The following is a 17,376-nucleotide window of genomic DNA, read 5'->3' as shown; positions in this document are numbered from 1 at the left end:
CCTTGCCATCTTAGGCAACCATTATAAAGTTTTATATTTAAAATTAAAGGCATTTTTGAAGCTTTAGCCCCCCGAAATGTGCTGTTGCGACATGGGATCCTGATGCAGGCCTCACCTGAAGCTGCCTTTAGACCCAGCCAGAGCCTTGGGAGCTGAGTCAGGAACCTGGGTAGGCAAAGCAGATGTCCCACCAGGGAGCCACGAACCCTCTTCATAGGGAACGAACTCCCAAAGCGGCCTTAGACTAAGCCAGGCTCCTTGGGCTACCGAAACCCGTAACTGTCTACTCGGACAGGCTGCAGTTTCACAGGGTCTCATGCAGAGGACTTTCCCCATCACCTACTTGCGATCTCATCCTTGTTTTAACCGGAAAGGCCCGGGATTAAACCAGAGATCTTCTGCAGGCTAAGCAGATGCTCTGTCAGTGAGCCACGATGACCGCCCCCCCCAACTGTGTAGGTTAGCACTGGCTGTGTGGGAACGCTGCAACTGCTGTTTGGAGTACTCTGCCAAACATGCTACCTGATAATGAACATGATGCTACCCCACTCCCTGTTCATGAACATCTGAAGGTTGATGTAAATGTTGAGAGGCCGAGGGCCCTGCAGAAATGCACATCCAAGGGGAGAACAGGCATGGTTCGCAAAGAAAAACACAAACAAGCTTCCTTCCTTCCCTCTGCTGCACCTAACCGGCTTGAGACATCCAAGCAAAAGCCCTCACAAACAGCTTTAACAAGGTGGGGAAAGGAACACAAAGGTGTCTTGGCAGCGAGCTCTGTGGGGCTGGTGCTATAACTGAAGAGGGGGCGGTCTTGAAAACAATAGTGTTAACAAAACGAGAGAGAACATCAAGACAAAACAGGTCATGGATAGAGATGGGCACGAACCGGAATATGAACCCCAAACCCCCATGAACTGGCCCAGTTTGTGGTTCGCAAACCAATGGTTCGTGGAAGCTTGTTTCCACGAACTTCCACGAACTCGTTTGCTGGTTCGTTTGGTTTGTTTTAACACCAATGCCTTTTTCCCTGCCGCTGCTAAGCAGCTGGAAAGAGGCATTTAAACTCCACAAACCGGTTCGTGAACTTGCCCCAGTTCGTGAAAGTTTGTGGTTCCTGGTTCGTGAAAACGCCACGAACCACGAACCGCACGGTTTGGTTTTTTCGTGGATTGTGCCCACTTCTAGTTATGGACCTGGCATGATCACACCTTACTATGAACCTAGGATACTCCATTATAATCAGCGAGCTTGAACATATATGAGCTTGTACACATGAAGTTGCCTTATACTGAATCAGAGCCTTGGTCCAATGGGGTCAGCCTTGTCTACTCTGACTGGCAGGGGCTCTCCAGAGTCGAAGCTGGAGGTTTTCCACATTGCCTACTCCCCGATTCCTTTAACTGGAGAGACCAAGGAGTGAATCCAAGGCCTTCTACTTTGTCTTTGACCATAGCCCCTCCCCAATAACTTGCCTACTGATACACTGCAAGAGCAAATCTGCCAAGAAGTTCTGCTGTTCAGCATTCATTCACTGCAATGGAGCAGGGTTGGTTCACCAGCTAAGTCACCGAAGTGACGCTCGGGGCCACACAATGAAAAGGGGACCGAGGGATGGATCACAGGGGTTCCATTCGCTCCATGCCATGAGCAACACAGGATGTAACTGGTGTCCCCACCTGAGCCTGTGCTGCTGCAGGCCAAGGTGAGGTCAAACCCCTGAGGGTTTGCCACAAGGCACAGGCATAGACTCAGGTTCAGCAGGTGGAGGAGGGTACGGCAACAAGATCTCATGAACCAGCCCTGCGGTTAGACTTGCACGGAATTTGCTCCGCGTTCATTTTGTTCAGAGGTATTCTGGAAGAATTACCTCTCTTTCTTAACCAAACAACCAAGCAGCGTAAAACAAAAGCTAATACTTGTGTGAATTTTTTAAAGAACCTGACTGCTGCTTGGAGCCAGTCTATCTGCAATCCTTTCTGTGAACAAAACCCATCTCTCCTTTGTGTCTTCCAAGGAACTAAGCTTAGTCAATAAAAATGTTTTATGAATTTGTCTTCTCCCCTTTCAGTCTTTTAATATTCCAGTGAATACCATAACATTTCGACAAAGCAAATACTGTCAGTAAATCCCTGCTCATCTTTCACGCTACAAATATAACACATGGCTAATGAGGGTATGCAGGTACTGAAGCCCACGTCAAAAAACCAGAGGGTCTCTTTCCCCACTGAGACACGGAGAATTTACGCTATCATTTCCATTAACATCGATATAAATTACCCATGTATATCTATGTACTATAAGTGGGGGGTGGGGGAGACCAACAGTATTTCAAATCAAAAGCAGGCTCTATCAACTTCATGAATATTTATTAAGATTTTTAAAAAATTCTTCCCATCATTTTTCTTCAGATCAGTAACAGTGGAGCAAGAACCATCTTATGAAAACGTTCTCCCTCACGTTCAAATCATCACTGTGATTGGTTGAAGGAACAAAAGCAGCAGTCACATTTAATTATAAATCTTTTTAATTAAATGGAAATACAATAAACTATTAATACAAAAATCAATTTTTAATTTTAAAAAAGACTTTTTTTGTTATTGAGGAGACTTTTAAAAGCCATTTTCTCTTTTGTGGGGGAAAGCCCATTTTGAATTAAACTGGCTTGTTTACCAGGAGAAACATTAAAAGATACTAAGCCCATATTTCCCCCCCTTTTCTCCATTAATGATGTTCAGACAGTCAACTACATGGGTGTCACGGCTTTATTCCCAAAATCAACAAACTAAAAATTCCATCAAGACAAGAAGCATCAATAAAAACAACACCAGTCAAAACCAACTGTCAGCTTCTACAGCAAAAGATGGCTGCCAACACAAGTAGTTTTGACTCCATCTAAGTGACAAGTTGTCTCCAATCCTAAACACACCACACTTGCAGTGCAATCCTAAGGACAGTTACTCCAGTCTAAGCCCATTGAAATCAATGAGCTTAGACTGGAGTAACTCTCCTTAGGATTGCACTATTGGTCTAGACTCAGTATGCAGTAACAACAAGGTAGCAGTTTCTTTCAATGCCATTAAAGGCTGGCAGGGGGGTAAGGGAGTTTTGGTGTTACATGCCGCTGTTCAGGATAAGAGCTCCTCCTGTCCTGATGAAACCTATTTGGATTTCAGACAGTAGCAAGCAACAGCCGTGTACCTAAAAGGCTTTTTAGTACACTGTACTCTTTTCAGCTTCCAAAGCCCAATACAAGTCATTTTGCAACAACTGCAAATTTCAAGTTCACAATTCGTATCACAAATTGTGATAATCAAAACATAAAAGCTACGGTTCCTCTTTACACTTACACAAATGTGCACGCATGCACACACACGAAGTAATTTATGAGTTTTAAGTGCACAAACTGAAGAGAGGGGACCATTCTGACCAGGTAAAAAAAGTCACGCATCACAGCCAAAAGAGCCCCAACAAGTAATCCATTACAACAGCCCGGCAAAAAAGGGGAAGTGCAGCAGCGGAGAAGGAGGCAGGCAGGAATGTCAGCAGGCCTGACTCTCAGAACTAAACTGGCAGATGAGGGATCCCACTCCCCCATGTGTGGGTGGGCGACCCAGCCTCCGCCGCCGCCCCCCCTCTGCTTACCTGGCCAGCAGGAGGGAAAGGTGAGGGGAATAGGCCTGGGAGCTCCAGAGCCTATCCGGGGCACGCTTCTGCATGCTCCGGAGGATTTCCTTGTTGAGCCAGAAATGACATCATTCTGGGTGTGGCAAGGACATCCTCTGGAGTGCACAAAGTAAGTTCCCACTGAGCACACCTCCTCAGACCCCCTTCGTCCCTGGTTTGACCTCCAGGAGACCTGGGAACCCTATGGCAGACCCTTCTCTTCCTGCTGCCACAGGTTGGCATCTGTGAATGAACCGAGCAACTAAATAATTTTAAACCTTGCAGTCTTAAATAAAAGGCAACATAGATGCATCTAAAAATCCATTTAAAAGGTAGAGACTTAACAGGTAACTTTTCTCTCCAGCTGAAAAACCTTATGGTTTTTCACAGCAATCATTATGCCCCTTTCTTGGAACTGCTGAGCTGAAACTTTTAATGTGCCTGTATTTTCATGATTTAATTTGGAAATAAATTAGACACTGTAGCGAATATATAGCATATATCATACCATTCAAACCTACAGTTCTTGCTTGGTTCTGGAATGTTTTGGAACGAGTTCCATACTGCCCTGAAAAGTGGCTCGTCTGGGCTGGTATTTCATTCCACGCACCACTTGGAGACGGATGAAGGTTCGCCGGGGTCTCTGAAGGGGGGGGGTTCAGGCGTGGAGTCCAGGCCAAGTCTAAATCTTGGGGTTCTTCCTTCAGTTTCTCTCCTTCTTTGCCAACTCGCTGATAAATTCTTCCAGTGCTGTCATTCAGTAATCTTCTCATCCCTGTAATTTGTTTTTTAATTTCCCGGCTTTCATCTCCTAGTGAAAACAGATACATAATTATCAATCTAAATTAACAAGAACGGCAATCATATGCAATACAGTATTTCAGATTACTCTGAGAATTTCTAGTTTATGAAACACATGCAATTTGTATAGTAGGCACATATTAGACATGCCCACACACACACAAATACACAGGATTTTATCCAATATACATCTCAACTGCTATAGTGTTAAATATATGATCACCAGTATTGTATGATCACCCAAGCATGCATGTTTCTATGCATGTTTTAAAACACAGACCCTTCTTGGTAGGTATTATCATAATTTGCTTCAGTAGTATAGGTGCTGGGGAATGCCCTAGATGATGATAGTCTCCTAAATACTTTTTAAAAGATTCATAAAGCTAGTGTCATGCAGCAACAACAACAACAACAACATTTGATTTATATACCGCCCTTCAGGATGACTTAACACCCACTCAGAGTGGTTTACAAAGAATGTTATTATTATCCCCACAACAACGAACACCCTGTGAAGTAGGTGGGGCTGAGAGAGCTCCAGAGAGCCATGACTGGCCCAAGGTCACCCAGCTGGCTTCAAGCGGAGGAGAGGGGGATTAAACCCAGTTCTCCAGATTAGAGTCCTGCGCTCTTAACCACTACACCAAACTGGCTTTCAGAGGCTACATCTACAGACAAGGATCTAGACAACCCAGGTTTCATCCCTCACTCTACCATGGAAGCTGGGTGACCTTGAGCCAGTCGCACCCTCTCAATCTAACCTACCTCACAAGGCTGAAATCTGCCTTCTGCCATAGAAGTTTGCTGGGTGACCTTGAGCCATTTACATAAGCTTTGTTCACAAGTTGCAGTGAATGTGTTGTGTACATCCTGTATGTTTGTAAGGAAGAGTCAATATGCATTCACTTTACAAAGGAAAGTAGGAACCAATACCTGGATAAGTGCATGGGTTTTCAATCACATGTTCAGCTATGTGTGTACTGAATGTTACATGAGCATTTCTCAATGCAACTCTAAGGAAAAATCAAGGAAGGGCACACAGTGCACAGATAATGCACTGTTACTGTAGAAGTTCACTGTAACTTATGAACAGGGCTGCGCTCTCAGCCTAACCCTCCTCACAGGACCATTGTGAGAAAAAAAACAGAGGAGAGATGAAGGATATAAGCCCCTTTGGGTGTCTGCTGGGGAGGAAGGCAGGTTATAAATGACAAATAAATAATACATTAATCATGGTTAGCAACAGTCACACTTCATACTTAACTTGAGTTCAAGGAAAGAGTTAAGGGCACAAGGGAAAAAAAGAATGACATATTTATTATTTATTTATTTTATTCAGCTTATACCCTGCCCTTCCCACAAGCAGGCTCAGGGCGGCTTACAACAAAAATATACAATTAAAACATCGTAACAGTATAGAACCAATTTAAGAGCTAAAGTCCTGGTGCCTCTAAACAATACTAGGCTACTGTGAAACTGCTATAAAACCATGGGTGCCGCCACGATATAGGCCCAGGACGCTTGTAGAGGGGGGCATGGTGGTTAGGAAAGGGGACAATTTGCTGGCTCTTAGCCAAAGGCCCGGCAGGACATCTTTGTCTTGCAGGCCCTGCGGAACTGTACAAGGTCCGGCAGGGCCCAGATCTCTATTCTGAGTGCATTCTACCAGACCGGGTCCAGGGCAGAAAAGGCCCTGGCCCTGGCTGAGGCCAGCCAAATGTCCCTTGGCCAGGGGACCACCAGGAGCTTCTGATCTGCAGAGCGCAAGGCCCTGCAGGGGACATAATAGGAGAGTCAGTCCCGCAGGTATGCTGGTCCCAGTTCGTGAAGGGCTTTAAACACTAGAACAGATACCTTGAACTGATCCAGAACTCAACTGAGAGCCAGTGCAGCTGGCACAACACAGGGTAAATGTGCACCCTAAACAGTGTCCCAATGCAATCCCATGGCTCAGTCTCAATTCCTAAAGCCCAATTAACATTACATTTCCACTCGCCCTTTGAATTCCTCTTGCCTTACAGTGCAGGACATTCAAGAACACACAATCAGGTCAACCTGTCCCTCTCCTCTACCACCCTGAAATCAAACAAAAGTTCTTACTGATTTCAAATATATTTTGGACACATTATGCACCTATATCTTGATAGGATTGTGCAAGTAAATGCCTAACTCATAATTCCTAACGTATTTATAAGAGTGAGCCAAAGAACTCTGCTCCTTACAGTATCAGGCTGTAGATGCCGGGTGCCCAGAAATGTTATAATGATAGAGAAGGCTGAGCAATAACGAAATTACAGGAAGAAAAAGAAGAGTTATGTTTTATTTATTGTTTGCACAACAACATATAGCCAGAGTCTTTGACGCACAGCCACAGAGGTTATGAAAAGGAAAACATGTGCAAGAAGCCTGCTACTGTTTCTAATAAAATCAGCACATTTAAAAACAATTATATACTCAGTATCATCTAAGTATTAATTTTATTTATGACGGTGCTTCTTGCACCCCAAACGTGTGTGAGAGTTCATTGCTGACAGTTGCCATTTTGCCCACTGAGGCGTGCAAACATTTCATTAGCAGTAGGAAAAGTCTTCAGCAAAACTATCAAGCATTTTAAAGATGGGCAACAATGGAGATTGGAAAAAAGCATTTACACAAGATGGATTTCTTACAATGAATTCACTTTCTTATAGGAAATGCATTTCGTTTATTTTGAACAGCAATAATACAAACAAACAAAAACTCAAGGCCCCACACTGAGATTTAAGTGTTTTTCTCTGAAGGCTGACCAGTCTGTGGGATATGACTGACTGACTGGGGAAGATACAGCAGGAGGATGACTGTCTTGTCCCTTCAGTCAGGGATGGGGAACCCTGTGGGCCAAAGCCGGCTTTGTCTCAGCTCCAGTCAGTTGCCATTACGCTTCCTCCCAATCACACTTTCTGTCTGCTTCTGGCCTCTTGTTTGGGACATCATCAACCACAGATGGAACTTGGCTCCGTGGAACTTTCTCCCTGGGAATAATGAAGCAGGGTCAAGAGACAAAGGGGAGCTGCATCATAAGTTGCCCTGCCGGCAGGTTCCATCAGACTCGAGAGCCCACTTCACCAATCTCTGCTCCAAATCACAGTTGTCCTCGGATCGGGTTTAAAACCAAAGCAGATTGATTAAAACCACCAAGGGGGAAAAGGCCAAATTTAGACCACCAATTTAGATTCCCAACTTCTTCTTCTTCTTCTTCTTCTTCTTCTTACTTTCTAAATACATGTGCATGCTAACTGGTTGTGCATGCTAACTGGTTGTCTTTATACAACCTCAGAAGTTTTTAACATGCCTAACTTAATGAGTTGAATCCTGCTGATCATGTCTGCTGACGGAGGGGAAGGGGGCGATTTTCACGGATTCATAGGGTGGCCAGGTCCCTCAACCTTCTGGGAAGTGACATCATCGCTCAGGTTGCACGCTGCTCTGGGAGCACACTCACTCTCCACAGGGGGCCAAATGGGCCCAAATTGGGCCCAGATCGGGCTGCTGCAAGAGCGCTCCTGCACTCCACAGTAGACTGATTCCAGCCAAATTGGGCCTGATTTGGCCAGAATTGGGCCCAAATTGGCCTGAATCCGCCCACTGTGGTGCCTGGGAGAGCACTGCGCCGTCCAGGAGTGTGCCGTGTTGCCTGGGAGCATGCCCTGGGAGCGTTCCCCCACTGCCAGCCAGGTAAGAAGGGGCAGGGGGTGGGAAAGGGGGATCCTCTGCCCTCAGTGGTGGACTGGCAACACTACTGATTCACCACTCCTGTAGCAGACCTCCAACTTGCCTCTCATGTGCTTTCTGAGAGCAGCATGGGGGGCATTCTGAGCTGCAGTAGGAAGTGGGGAGGTGGAAAAATTGCACTCTGCTGATAGATATCCTTCCATCAGCAGAGATTTTCAGCAGGATCATGCCAATATTTTTACCATTTTAGAATGTGACATTAAGATTAGGGTTGCCAGCCTCCAGGTGGCCAACAAAATAGAGCAACACGGTAATGTAATTGTCACAACAGAGAATCTCCCGTGTGGTATTATGTCTTCACAATTGTTTTAATAAAGGATATATTAATTGAGTACTGTTTCACAAATTTGTTTATACAGAGTAAGGGATGTAATAAACAATTTGTATATTCTTTTGTTTCTCTTGACACAACCATATACTACACCATATATTGCAACCTCCCTAGACCTCAATTATACAGGCATCTTATGCGTTCTAAAAACAATTCATTAAAGTGTCCCGTGCTCAAAGTGCTATCATGGATGTTATTAAAGTGCAATTGCTTTTGGCATCTTATGACACTATTTCTCATATAGAACTCGATTTGCCTTGCATACAGGTACAATACAGGTACAGTATAAGGGTAATTCCAGACACTGTGAATGTCACAGATCAAAAGGACCTATAATCATAGGTTCACGTAGTTGGTTCTGTGACTGCATTCTCTAACGGACGGTCCAGATCCTTGTAAGGTCCGTTTCCAAGCTTCTTTCTCAAAGAGCACAGATGTCAAAGATTCATCATAGTTAACCTTCCATATCCCTCTTTGATTTGTCAATTACTTCCATTTGTCAGCTGGAGACCTCCCGGAATTACAACTCATCTCCAGGCAACAGAGACCAATTCCCCTGGAGAAAATGGCTGCTCTGGAGGGTGAACTCTATGGCATTATACCCCACTGAGGCCCCTCCCCTCCCCAAACCCCGCCATCTTCAGGCTCCACCCCCAAAATCTCCAGGAATTTCCCAGCCTGGACCTGGCAACCCTAAAAGATAGATTTATTACTTTTAGGTAACAGTGCTCATGATGACTTGAAACAGGCTCTCTTTTATGATCTGCAACCATATGCTAATTGAAATCAACCCTAAAAGTCACTTCTTCTTTCCAGCATTTTAGTATGCTCCATCATATAACTACCCTATCAGTCAGATCAATATTCTCCATGGGATGGGAAGTAAATGTCCACATGATTTGGTTGGTGGTTAGAGTCCTAAACATTCCTCATTAGAATACTGAGGCAACTGCAGGTATCAGGTAGTTCCTCTGCATAAAAGAGGATCCGCTACACCACTGTGCAGTGGTTAAAGTGTCAGATGAGGCTCTCGGAGACCCAGGTTCAAATCCCCACTCTACCACAGAAGCTTGCTCGGCCAGTCACATTCTCTCAGCCTAACCTACCTCACAGGGTTGTTGTGAGGATAAAATGGAGGCGAGGAAAGTGACGTATGGTGTTTTATGGCCGCATTCGGGAAAAAGGTGGGGTATAAAGGAAAGAAGCATATAAAATAAATAAAATATTATACAGATGGATCAGTGAAAGGCGCCTAGGGTGACTGGCTAATCTCTGGCCCCCAGTATCAAGCCATATTATGCACATGAACTATTGTGTTACATAACTAATAGTGTAGTCACTTTTTTGGGAAGAAGCCCCATTGAACAGTATTCTGAGCAGACCTGCTTAGTTGTGCTCTCTTGAGTTCTTTTTCACACAGTTCTTTCTTTAAAACAAATGCAGCCTTTCATGTAAGATCATAAATCCAGAAGTATGAGATATGATGATGATATGATGATAATAACAACAGTGCTTATACACCACTCTTCTAAACTGAGTGGTGCCCCACTCAAGAGCAGTGAACAAAGTCAGTTTTATTATTATCCCCGCAATACAGCTAGGGCTGAGCTGTTTGCATTAAGTGAAGATTTCAATCCATAATGGGCCATTTTTAAAGCACAGCCTATTTTCAAAAATTAAATTTCCAACTTACAAAAACTTTTTATCCAGCATAATTAAAACTGTAAGATTCAAGACCAGCAGCACCTTAGCTAACGAAGGGAGCTTTGACTCTCAAAAGCTTATACCCTGAAAATCTTGTTGGTCTTTTAAGGTGCTACTGGGCTCAAATGTGGCTGTTCTACCGCAGACCAATATGGATACCTCCTGAAATTACCTTCTTGGAAGGTTTAAAACAATGAGAGCTCTTTACATGTGTCCAAAAGTTTGTCCTGTACTGATACGGTATTCCATGCCATGTTACAAATGGCTTTTAGAACTCCCCTGAGCTTCTAAAGCAGTTCGCCATGCAGCTCTGTGAGCCACCTCACGGAGGCTGGTTGCACTATTACTATCTGGATTGTGGCCAGAGAAATTTGGAGCAATGGAATGCAAACGACTTTAAAGCAAGCTAGAATTCCAAGTTGCTGTCGCTCGAAACAGGAGGCAATCTGAAATGAGCTCTCTCTTTACCATAGTAATAATAATATATATGGGGCATTTATTTAAGTTTATCTAATTACTATTTTATTCCTCTCTTCAGTCTAACCAGGCATCATACAATAGACTCTCAAGAAACGTTTTCCTTATATTCCATATATTCACATACCAGGTTTTTTGTCAAGCATTTGAAAACATTTCCTCTCTCTCTCGCAAGAAGAAAGAATCCTGAATTGAAAAAAACAATTGCATGGGAACATTCATCTTTGAGAATGCACTGAAAATGGATCTATCAGCAATGCTACTCCAGCGCCATTCTAAGAACAGTTAACGGGTTGTTGTTTTTTACAGTTAATACAATTTGAGTGTACTTAAGCGTCCTGTGTAGTTAGTGATATCTCAGGAGGTAAGCCTATTGCTTTACTTAACTCTAGTTATAGAAACTAAAACCTTAGTGGAAACCTCCTAGTACACTATGGAAGAAGGATGCTGAGGAGATAATTAAATCCACTGTATACAGTTACTCTGGTCCAAACCGTTTTGGTTTTAGGAGAAAGGACATGTTTTAATCAGACACTAGAATGTTGCCCTCTTTTCAGATAAGGGTACCAGAACCTTGGTTGATGTACTTGAAGAATCTCTGCAGGCCAGCTCCACACATTTCCAAGGACTGGAAAAGTTCAACAAAGACTGAAGTTTCTTTCTCCAGGCCGGCTGTTCTGAACCATTAGGAAAAACATACTTTCAATTTTTTAAGGCTACAGTTTATCTCTAAATATTTTATTCTATTTCTTTACAGGCTTAATGCTACTCAATACAAACCACTTTCATGCAAAATCCAAATTTCTAGATGCAATTTTCCCATTGTAACATACGCTGAATTCAGAAAATAGAAGCAGCTGCAATATAAACTCTTAAGACAACAGTGTGTGTGTGATCATGCATGTGCGTGCATGCACACACACGTGGATTTAAATATAACATATCCACTAACAACCTTACAACTAGTCCCTTATTCAGCCAAGTGTTTCATTTTTACATCTCAGCCTGGACAGAGTATACTGGGCTTTCATACCAGAACTAAGTTTTGAAAGCTAAGTATTTTAACCAGAATGCTCCCTCTCCCTTTAACAGCAAGGAAATAACAGTAATTCACAAAATCTTGAAGTTATTTACAAAAATCAACTCTGGGCAGAATCCGCCCCGCCCCCGCTCCGCAATGACGTTCCAAAAGGGCCACGATTATTTGGAGACAGGCCAGTAAGTTGGCCGCTCCAAGTCTGACCCTCAGCGAAAAGATGCTCCTCAGGAGCTGGAAGAAAACATTTCCTGAGGGTCTATTGCGGGAGCCGTAGGGAGCTGGATGCTCCCTGGGAGCAGTGGAGGGGCATCGGTTGTGCTCTTCTGTCCCTCCCGCCATTCCACTGGGCTTGTTGAAGAGGTCTCCCTAACGAGTCCTGCTGAAGGAATGTAACAACCAACATGGTTGAGAGTTTCAATCATATTACAAACAGCAGAGATCCTGCTTTGACATATGCAGGCCGGTTCAAAACCTCAGGTCACCCCAACCACCCCTTTTAGTCACATCTGGCACCAAGAAAAACCATCACAATAATAAGCAATATTTAAGTACTTGTTTCAAAGTACCAATCTTGATCTGGAAAAAGCTACCAATGCCTAAGTCCCACTGAAAGAAATTGCTAATACTGCTTTAGATGGTGTACATTTCAATTTGGTCACTGTTAAGATTTTAAGTCTACAGATGCTGGATCTGTGTATTTTTGTGCATAATGCCTGGCTTATTTTAGATTTGTTGGGTTTGTCTGTTTACAAATAATCAGGGCTTTTTTCTGGGAAAAGAGGTGGTGGAAAAACAGGGTTTCTCACCTGTAACTGTTGATCGTCGAGTCTCTTCTGTGCAGACACACATTGGGACTGCGCAGGCGCAGGCCAGCCGCGGAGAAGATTCTTTTAGCTTCTAGAAATGTGACGGGGACGTTCGGGCCCACCGCGCATGCGCGCCGGTGTTCCCGCCAATTTTGAAGTACAAGTACCCGAACGTCCCCGGCATTCCCTCAGTTCACCTGAGCCGCCGGAGAAACAATGGAGTAAACCAAGCACTCACAGCGGGGCAGGCGGGAGGGAATGTGTGTCTGCACAGAAGAGACTCGACGATCAACAGTTACAGGTGAGAAACCCTGTTTATCGTCGTCGTCCTTCTGTGCAGCCCCACATTGGGAGAATAGCTAGCATCTCACCAATGGGGGCGGGTGTGAGTGTCTATGTGAACAAAGAATGCAGAACAGCCGTGCCAACAGCGGATTCACGGCGTGCATTCACGTCTACAGAATAATGTTTAATGAAAGTGTCAGCGGTAGACCACGTTGCAGCTTGGCAGACGTCCTGGAGTGGCACTCCTCGCAGGAAGGCAGCAGAGGCAGCTTGTGCTCGAGTAGAATGAGCAGTAATCAACAACGGGCACCGGACTCCAGCTTGCTGATAACAAAGTTTAATTGCAGACACAATCCAGCGAGAGATGGACTGGGCAGAAGCTGGCGAGCCCTTGCGAGGGCCAGAGTAACACAAGAACAGAGCAGGAGACTTCCTGAAACACTTGGTGCGATGTAAATAAAACAATAAAGCACGTTTCACATCCAATGTGTGTAGAGTACGTTCCTCTGGGGAAGAGGGTGTAGGAAAAAAGGAAGGAAGGACCACCTTTTGACGCAGGTGAAATTTGGAAACCACCTTGGGCAGGAACTGCATACTAGTGTGGAGCATGACCGTACCGGGGAAGAACTGCAGGAAGGGGGGGTCACACCTTAGAGCAGACAACTCCCCAACCCGCCTGGAGGAAGTGACTGCAACCAAAAAGGCCACCTTCTGCGTGAGCAGAGGCAAGGGACAGGTAGACAGGGGCTCAAAAGGGGAGAGCATCAGACGGGAGAGCACCAGGGTCAGGCTCCACTGAGGAATAGGACGGGCCCTAGGAGGAAAGGACTTCAGTAGGCCCTTCAGGAACTGTTTGGACAGCCAATGTGCAAACACAGTCCTCCCATCAATCTGCTCATGGAAGGCAGAGATAGCAGCCATGTGCACCTTAACACTGGAGAACGCCAGGCCTTGGGAGCACAGGTCCAGGAGGTAGTCCAGAATGACAGGCAGCGGGCAAGTGAAAGGGGAAACCCCTTTGGGGGCTAACCACCTAGAGAAACGTGACCACTTCCTCTGGTAGGACAACCTGGTAGACGGTTTTCGGGCATTCAAGATCACGTTAAGTACCCTAGCAGAGAGGCCTAGTCTGGGGCGCAGAGGAGCCAGGCAGTCAGATTTAGCACTGCCACATCGTGATGCCACACCCCGTCCCTGAGTAGCAGGTCTGGGGCGTGTGGAAGCGGGAGACACCGCCCCTGTGACAGGGAGAGTAAAAGGGGGAACCAATCCTGGCGAGGCCACCGAGGGGCAATCAGGATACAATGGGTCCGGAAGGCTCTGATCCTGGACAGGACCTTGTGAAGGAGTGGGAAGGGCGGGAAGGCATAAAAGAGCCCTGGAGACCAGGGTATCTGGAAGGCATCCCCCAGTGAACGATGGCCAATCCCGGCCCGGGAGCAGAACAGGGGAACCTGTGTGTTGTGGGCTGTGGCGAAGAGGTCGATGAGCGGGGTGCCCCACATGCGGAAAACCACATGGAGGTAAGCCCTGTTGAGGGACCACTCGTGTTGGGGCAAAAACACTCTGCTCAGCGCGTCTGCTGCTGTGTTGCTCTCCCCCGCAATATGAACGGCCTTGGGCAGGACGTTGTTGGTAATGGCCCAATTCCAGAGCGTAGTCGCTTCCCTGCAGAGCTTGAGCGAGACCGTTCCTCCCTGCTTGTTGAGATAGTAACAGGCTGTGGTATTGTCCGACAGGACCTGCACCCTCTTGTTCCGAATGACATCTGCAAAAGAAGCAAGGGAGTAACGGATCGCTCGAAGCTCTAAGAGGTTAATGTGCATGTTTACCTCAAGGGAGGACCAAACACCCTGAGCAGACAGGCGCCCACAACGCCCTCCCCAGCCTAGATTGGAAGCGTCCGTAAAGACGGTGACCTCCGGCAGGAAGGGACCAAAAGGACAACCCTTGGACAAATTCTCAGGGACAGTCCACCACACCAAGGACCGCTGTATCACCCTCGGGATGGAAAACCCACGGTGTTGACTCATAGCGAGAGGGTTGAAAACCCGAACAAACCAGTTTTGCAGAGGCCGCATGTGCAGGCGTGCAAAACACACCACCCCTGTGGAGGAGGCCATGAGGCCCAACAAGGTTTGAATCAGGAGGGCAGTTTGGAACCGGTTATGCACGAAGTGGCGGGCCAGGCAGGACAGCCTGCTCAAGCGGTCCGGGGGTAGATAAGCCCGGCCCAGCAGAGAGTCAAAGTGGACCCCGATGAACCTAATGCTCGTACCTGGGGACAACACAGACTTCCCCAAATTGACCACTAGCCCCAGGCCGTCTAGCACGGACAAGGTGAGGGCGATAGAGGCCCGGAGGGAATCAGAGGAGGGACCCACCAGGAGCCAATCATCCAAATATGGATAGACAAAACAGCCACTAGACCGTAAATGTGCCACCACGGTGGCCATACATTTAGTGAACACCCTGGGCGCCGAGGCCAGGCCAAAGGGCAAGGCTGTGTACTCATAGACTGCGCCTCCACAGGTAAAACGGAGATATTTTCTGTGGCCCTCAAAGATGGAAATGTGGAAGTAGGCGTCTTTGAGATCCAAAATGGCCATCCAGACGCCTGACTCCAAGAGTTCCAATACTCGTGACAGAGTAAGCATCCTAAACTTTTCCACCCTCAAGTAAGTATTAAGGGCCCGAAGGTCCAAAATGGGACGAGACCCCCCATCTTTCTTATCCACAAGAAAGTATCTTGAATAAAATCCCCAAGGGGAAGCAGAGACATCGACCACCCGGACAGCACCTTTGTTAACCAACTCCAAAACATTATTTTGTAACACATTACAACAAGAAGCACAACGAGGGGGGTGCGAAAGAGGGGGTGCAGTGGTAAACGATAACTTATAACCACGGGCCACAATAGAGAGGACCCAGTTATCAGTAGTAATGAGCCGCCAATGGGGCAAGAAAGGCCGTAGCCTGTCCAAGAACAAGACATTAACAGTCTCCTTGTAGGCCAACTGGGAAGCGTCCTGGTCTAGTCAGAAGACCGTGGGCTTTTGCGCCGAAGTCGAGGGCTTGGGCGAGGGAGGCTGCTGTCGTCCCTTGGACCGGCCGGAGCGTCTCGAAGAGTGGCGCTGTTGACCAGAGTAGGAACGGTGGCCATAGGATTGACCGGAGGAGAACCTTCCTTGGCGCTGTTGGAACTGCTGGTAGGGTGACTGATAGGACCGGAACCTGCCGTACCGATATCTCGGACCCGTCTGCGGAACCGAAGGCGCAACCCCGAGGGACTTGGCCGTCTGCTGGTTCTTCTTCATGAGGGAAAGGGACTCATCCGTTTTCTCTGAGAAGAGCTGGGGACCCTCAAACGGGAAATCCTCGACCTTGGCCTTCTTCTCGGGGGGCAGGCCCGTAGATCGAAGCCAGGCGTGCCGACGCAAGAGCACGGAGGATGCCATCGCACGTGCAGCAGAGTCGGCGGCGTCCTTGCCAGCTGTCATCTGTTGCTTTGACAACCGGAAAGCCTCAGCCTGAAGAGCCTTGACCAAGGCACGGCGATCGTCGGGAAGGTCAGAGAGGTAGGAGGATAGTCGCTTCCACAAGAAGAGATTGTAGGAGCCCATTATCACTTGGAAATTGGCGATACGGAACCCCAGGGAAGCCGAAGAATACACCTTCCGACCAATGCCATCTAGCTTTCTGCCCTCCCGATCCGACGGAGCCGAAGAGGAACCGCGTCGGAACCGAGCTTGACCCTCCTCGGCCACGATGGAAGAGGGTTTTGGATGGGTGAAGAGGTAAGGGCAATCCTCCTGCTTGAGCCGATAATATTTCTCGACCTTCTTGGCCGTAGGCGGAACGGAAGCAGGGGTCTGCCAGAGCGCGAGGGCATTGTCGACGAGATCCTCGACAGGGGGGAACGCCACCGAGGCAGGAGAGCCAGAGTACAGCGGCTCCAGCAGCTTGCTCTTGGGCTTTGAGGTGGAAGAGGCGACATCCAGCTCCAGTGCTGCGGCCATCCGGACCAGCTGCTCCGCGAACACTCTGTAGTCGTCATTAGGAGACGACGAACGGAGCTCCCCCACAGCATCATCAGGGGAAGGGTCGGAAGCTGCGTCCGAGGAGTACTCAGATGGAGACGCCAGGCCCTCTTCATCCTCGGAGTCGGAGAAAACCGCCGGGGCTTGCGTCGGAACCGAAGGGCGCTCCGTCGGAACCGAGGTACAAGGCTCGGGAGCCGAAAGATGGCGATGCGGCCGAGCAGCAGGCGGAGCAAGTGGCAGAGTCGACGGCGCCGGAACCGAGGTCAAGGGCGCCGATGGGCCAGGCAGGAAGGGGGCGGACTGCTGGATCCAAGCCACGAAATCTTGCCAGGAGGCCACGTTCCCAAAGCCCGGGACAGGCTGCCAAGGAGGTAGAGCAGCAGGCACTGGAACGGATCGGTGAAACGGCGCCGGAACCGACAAGACTGGCTGCGCCGGAACGGAGACCTCCGA

General features: G+C 47.2%; 1 protein-coding gene across 1 annotated transcript in view; it reads right to left on the bottom strand.

Annotated features, from left to right (window-relative positions):
• The window catches only part of BEND7 (BEN domain containing 7), a 78,309-nt gene that overhangs the window by 45,261 nt on the left and 15,672 nt on the right, over positions 1-17,376 (bottom strand). The window contains exon 3 of the mRNA XM_054988217.1: positions 4,175-4,477. Coding sequence (XP_054844192.1) covers positions 4,175-4,477 — 303 coding nt within the window. The remainder of the gene's footprint in view (positions 1-4,174; positions 4,478-17,376) is intronic.

This window comes from Eublepharis macularius, chromosome 9, assembly GCF_028583425.1.
Source record: "Eublepharis macularius isolate TG4126 chromosome 9, MPM_Emac_v1.0, whole genome shotgun sequence".
Taxonomy (NCBI): domain Eukaryota; kingdom Metazoa; phylum Chordata; class Lepidosauria; order Squamata; family Eublepharidae; genus Eublepharis; species Eublepharis macularius.
This window is presented reverse-complemented; position numbering and strand designations above follow the sequence as displayed.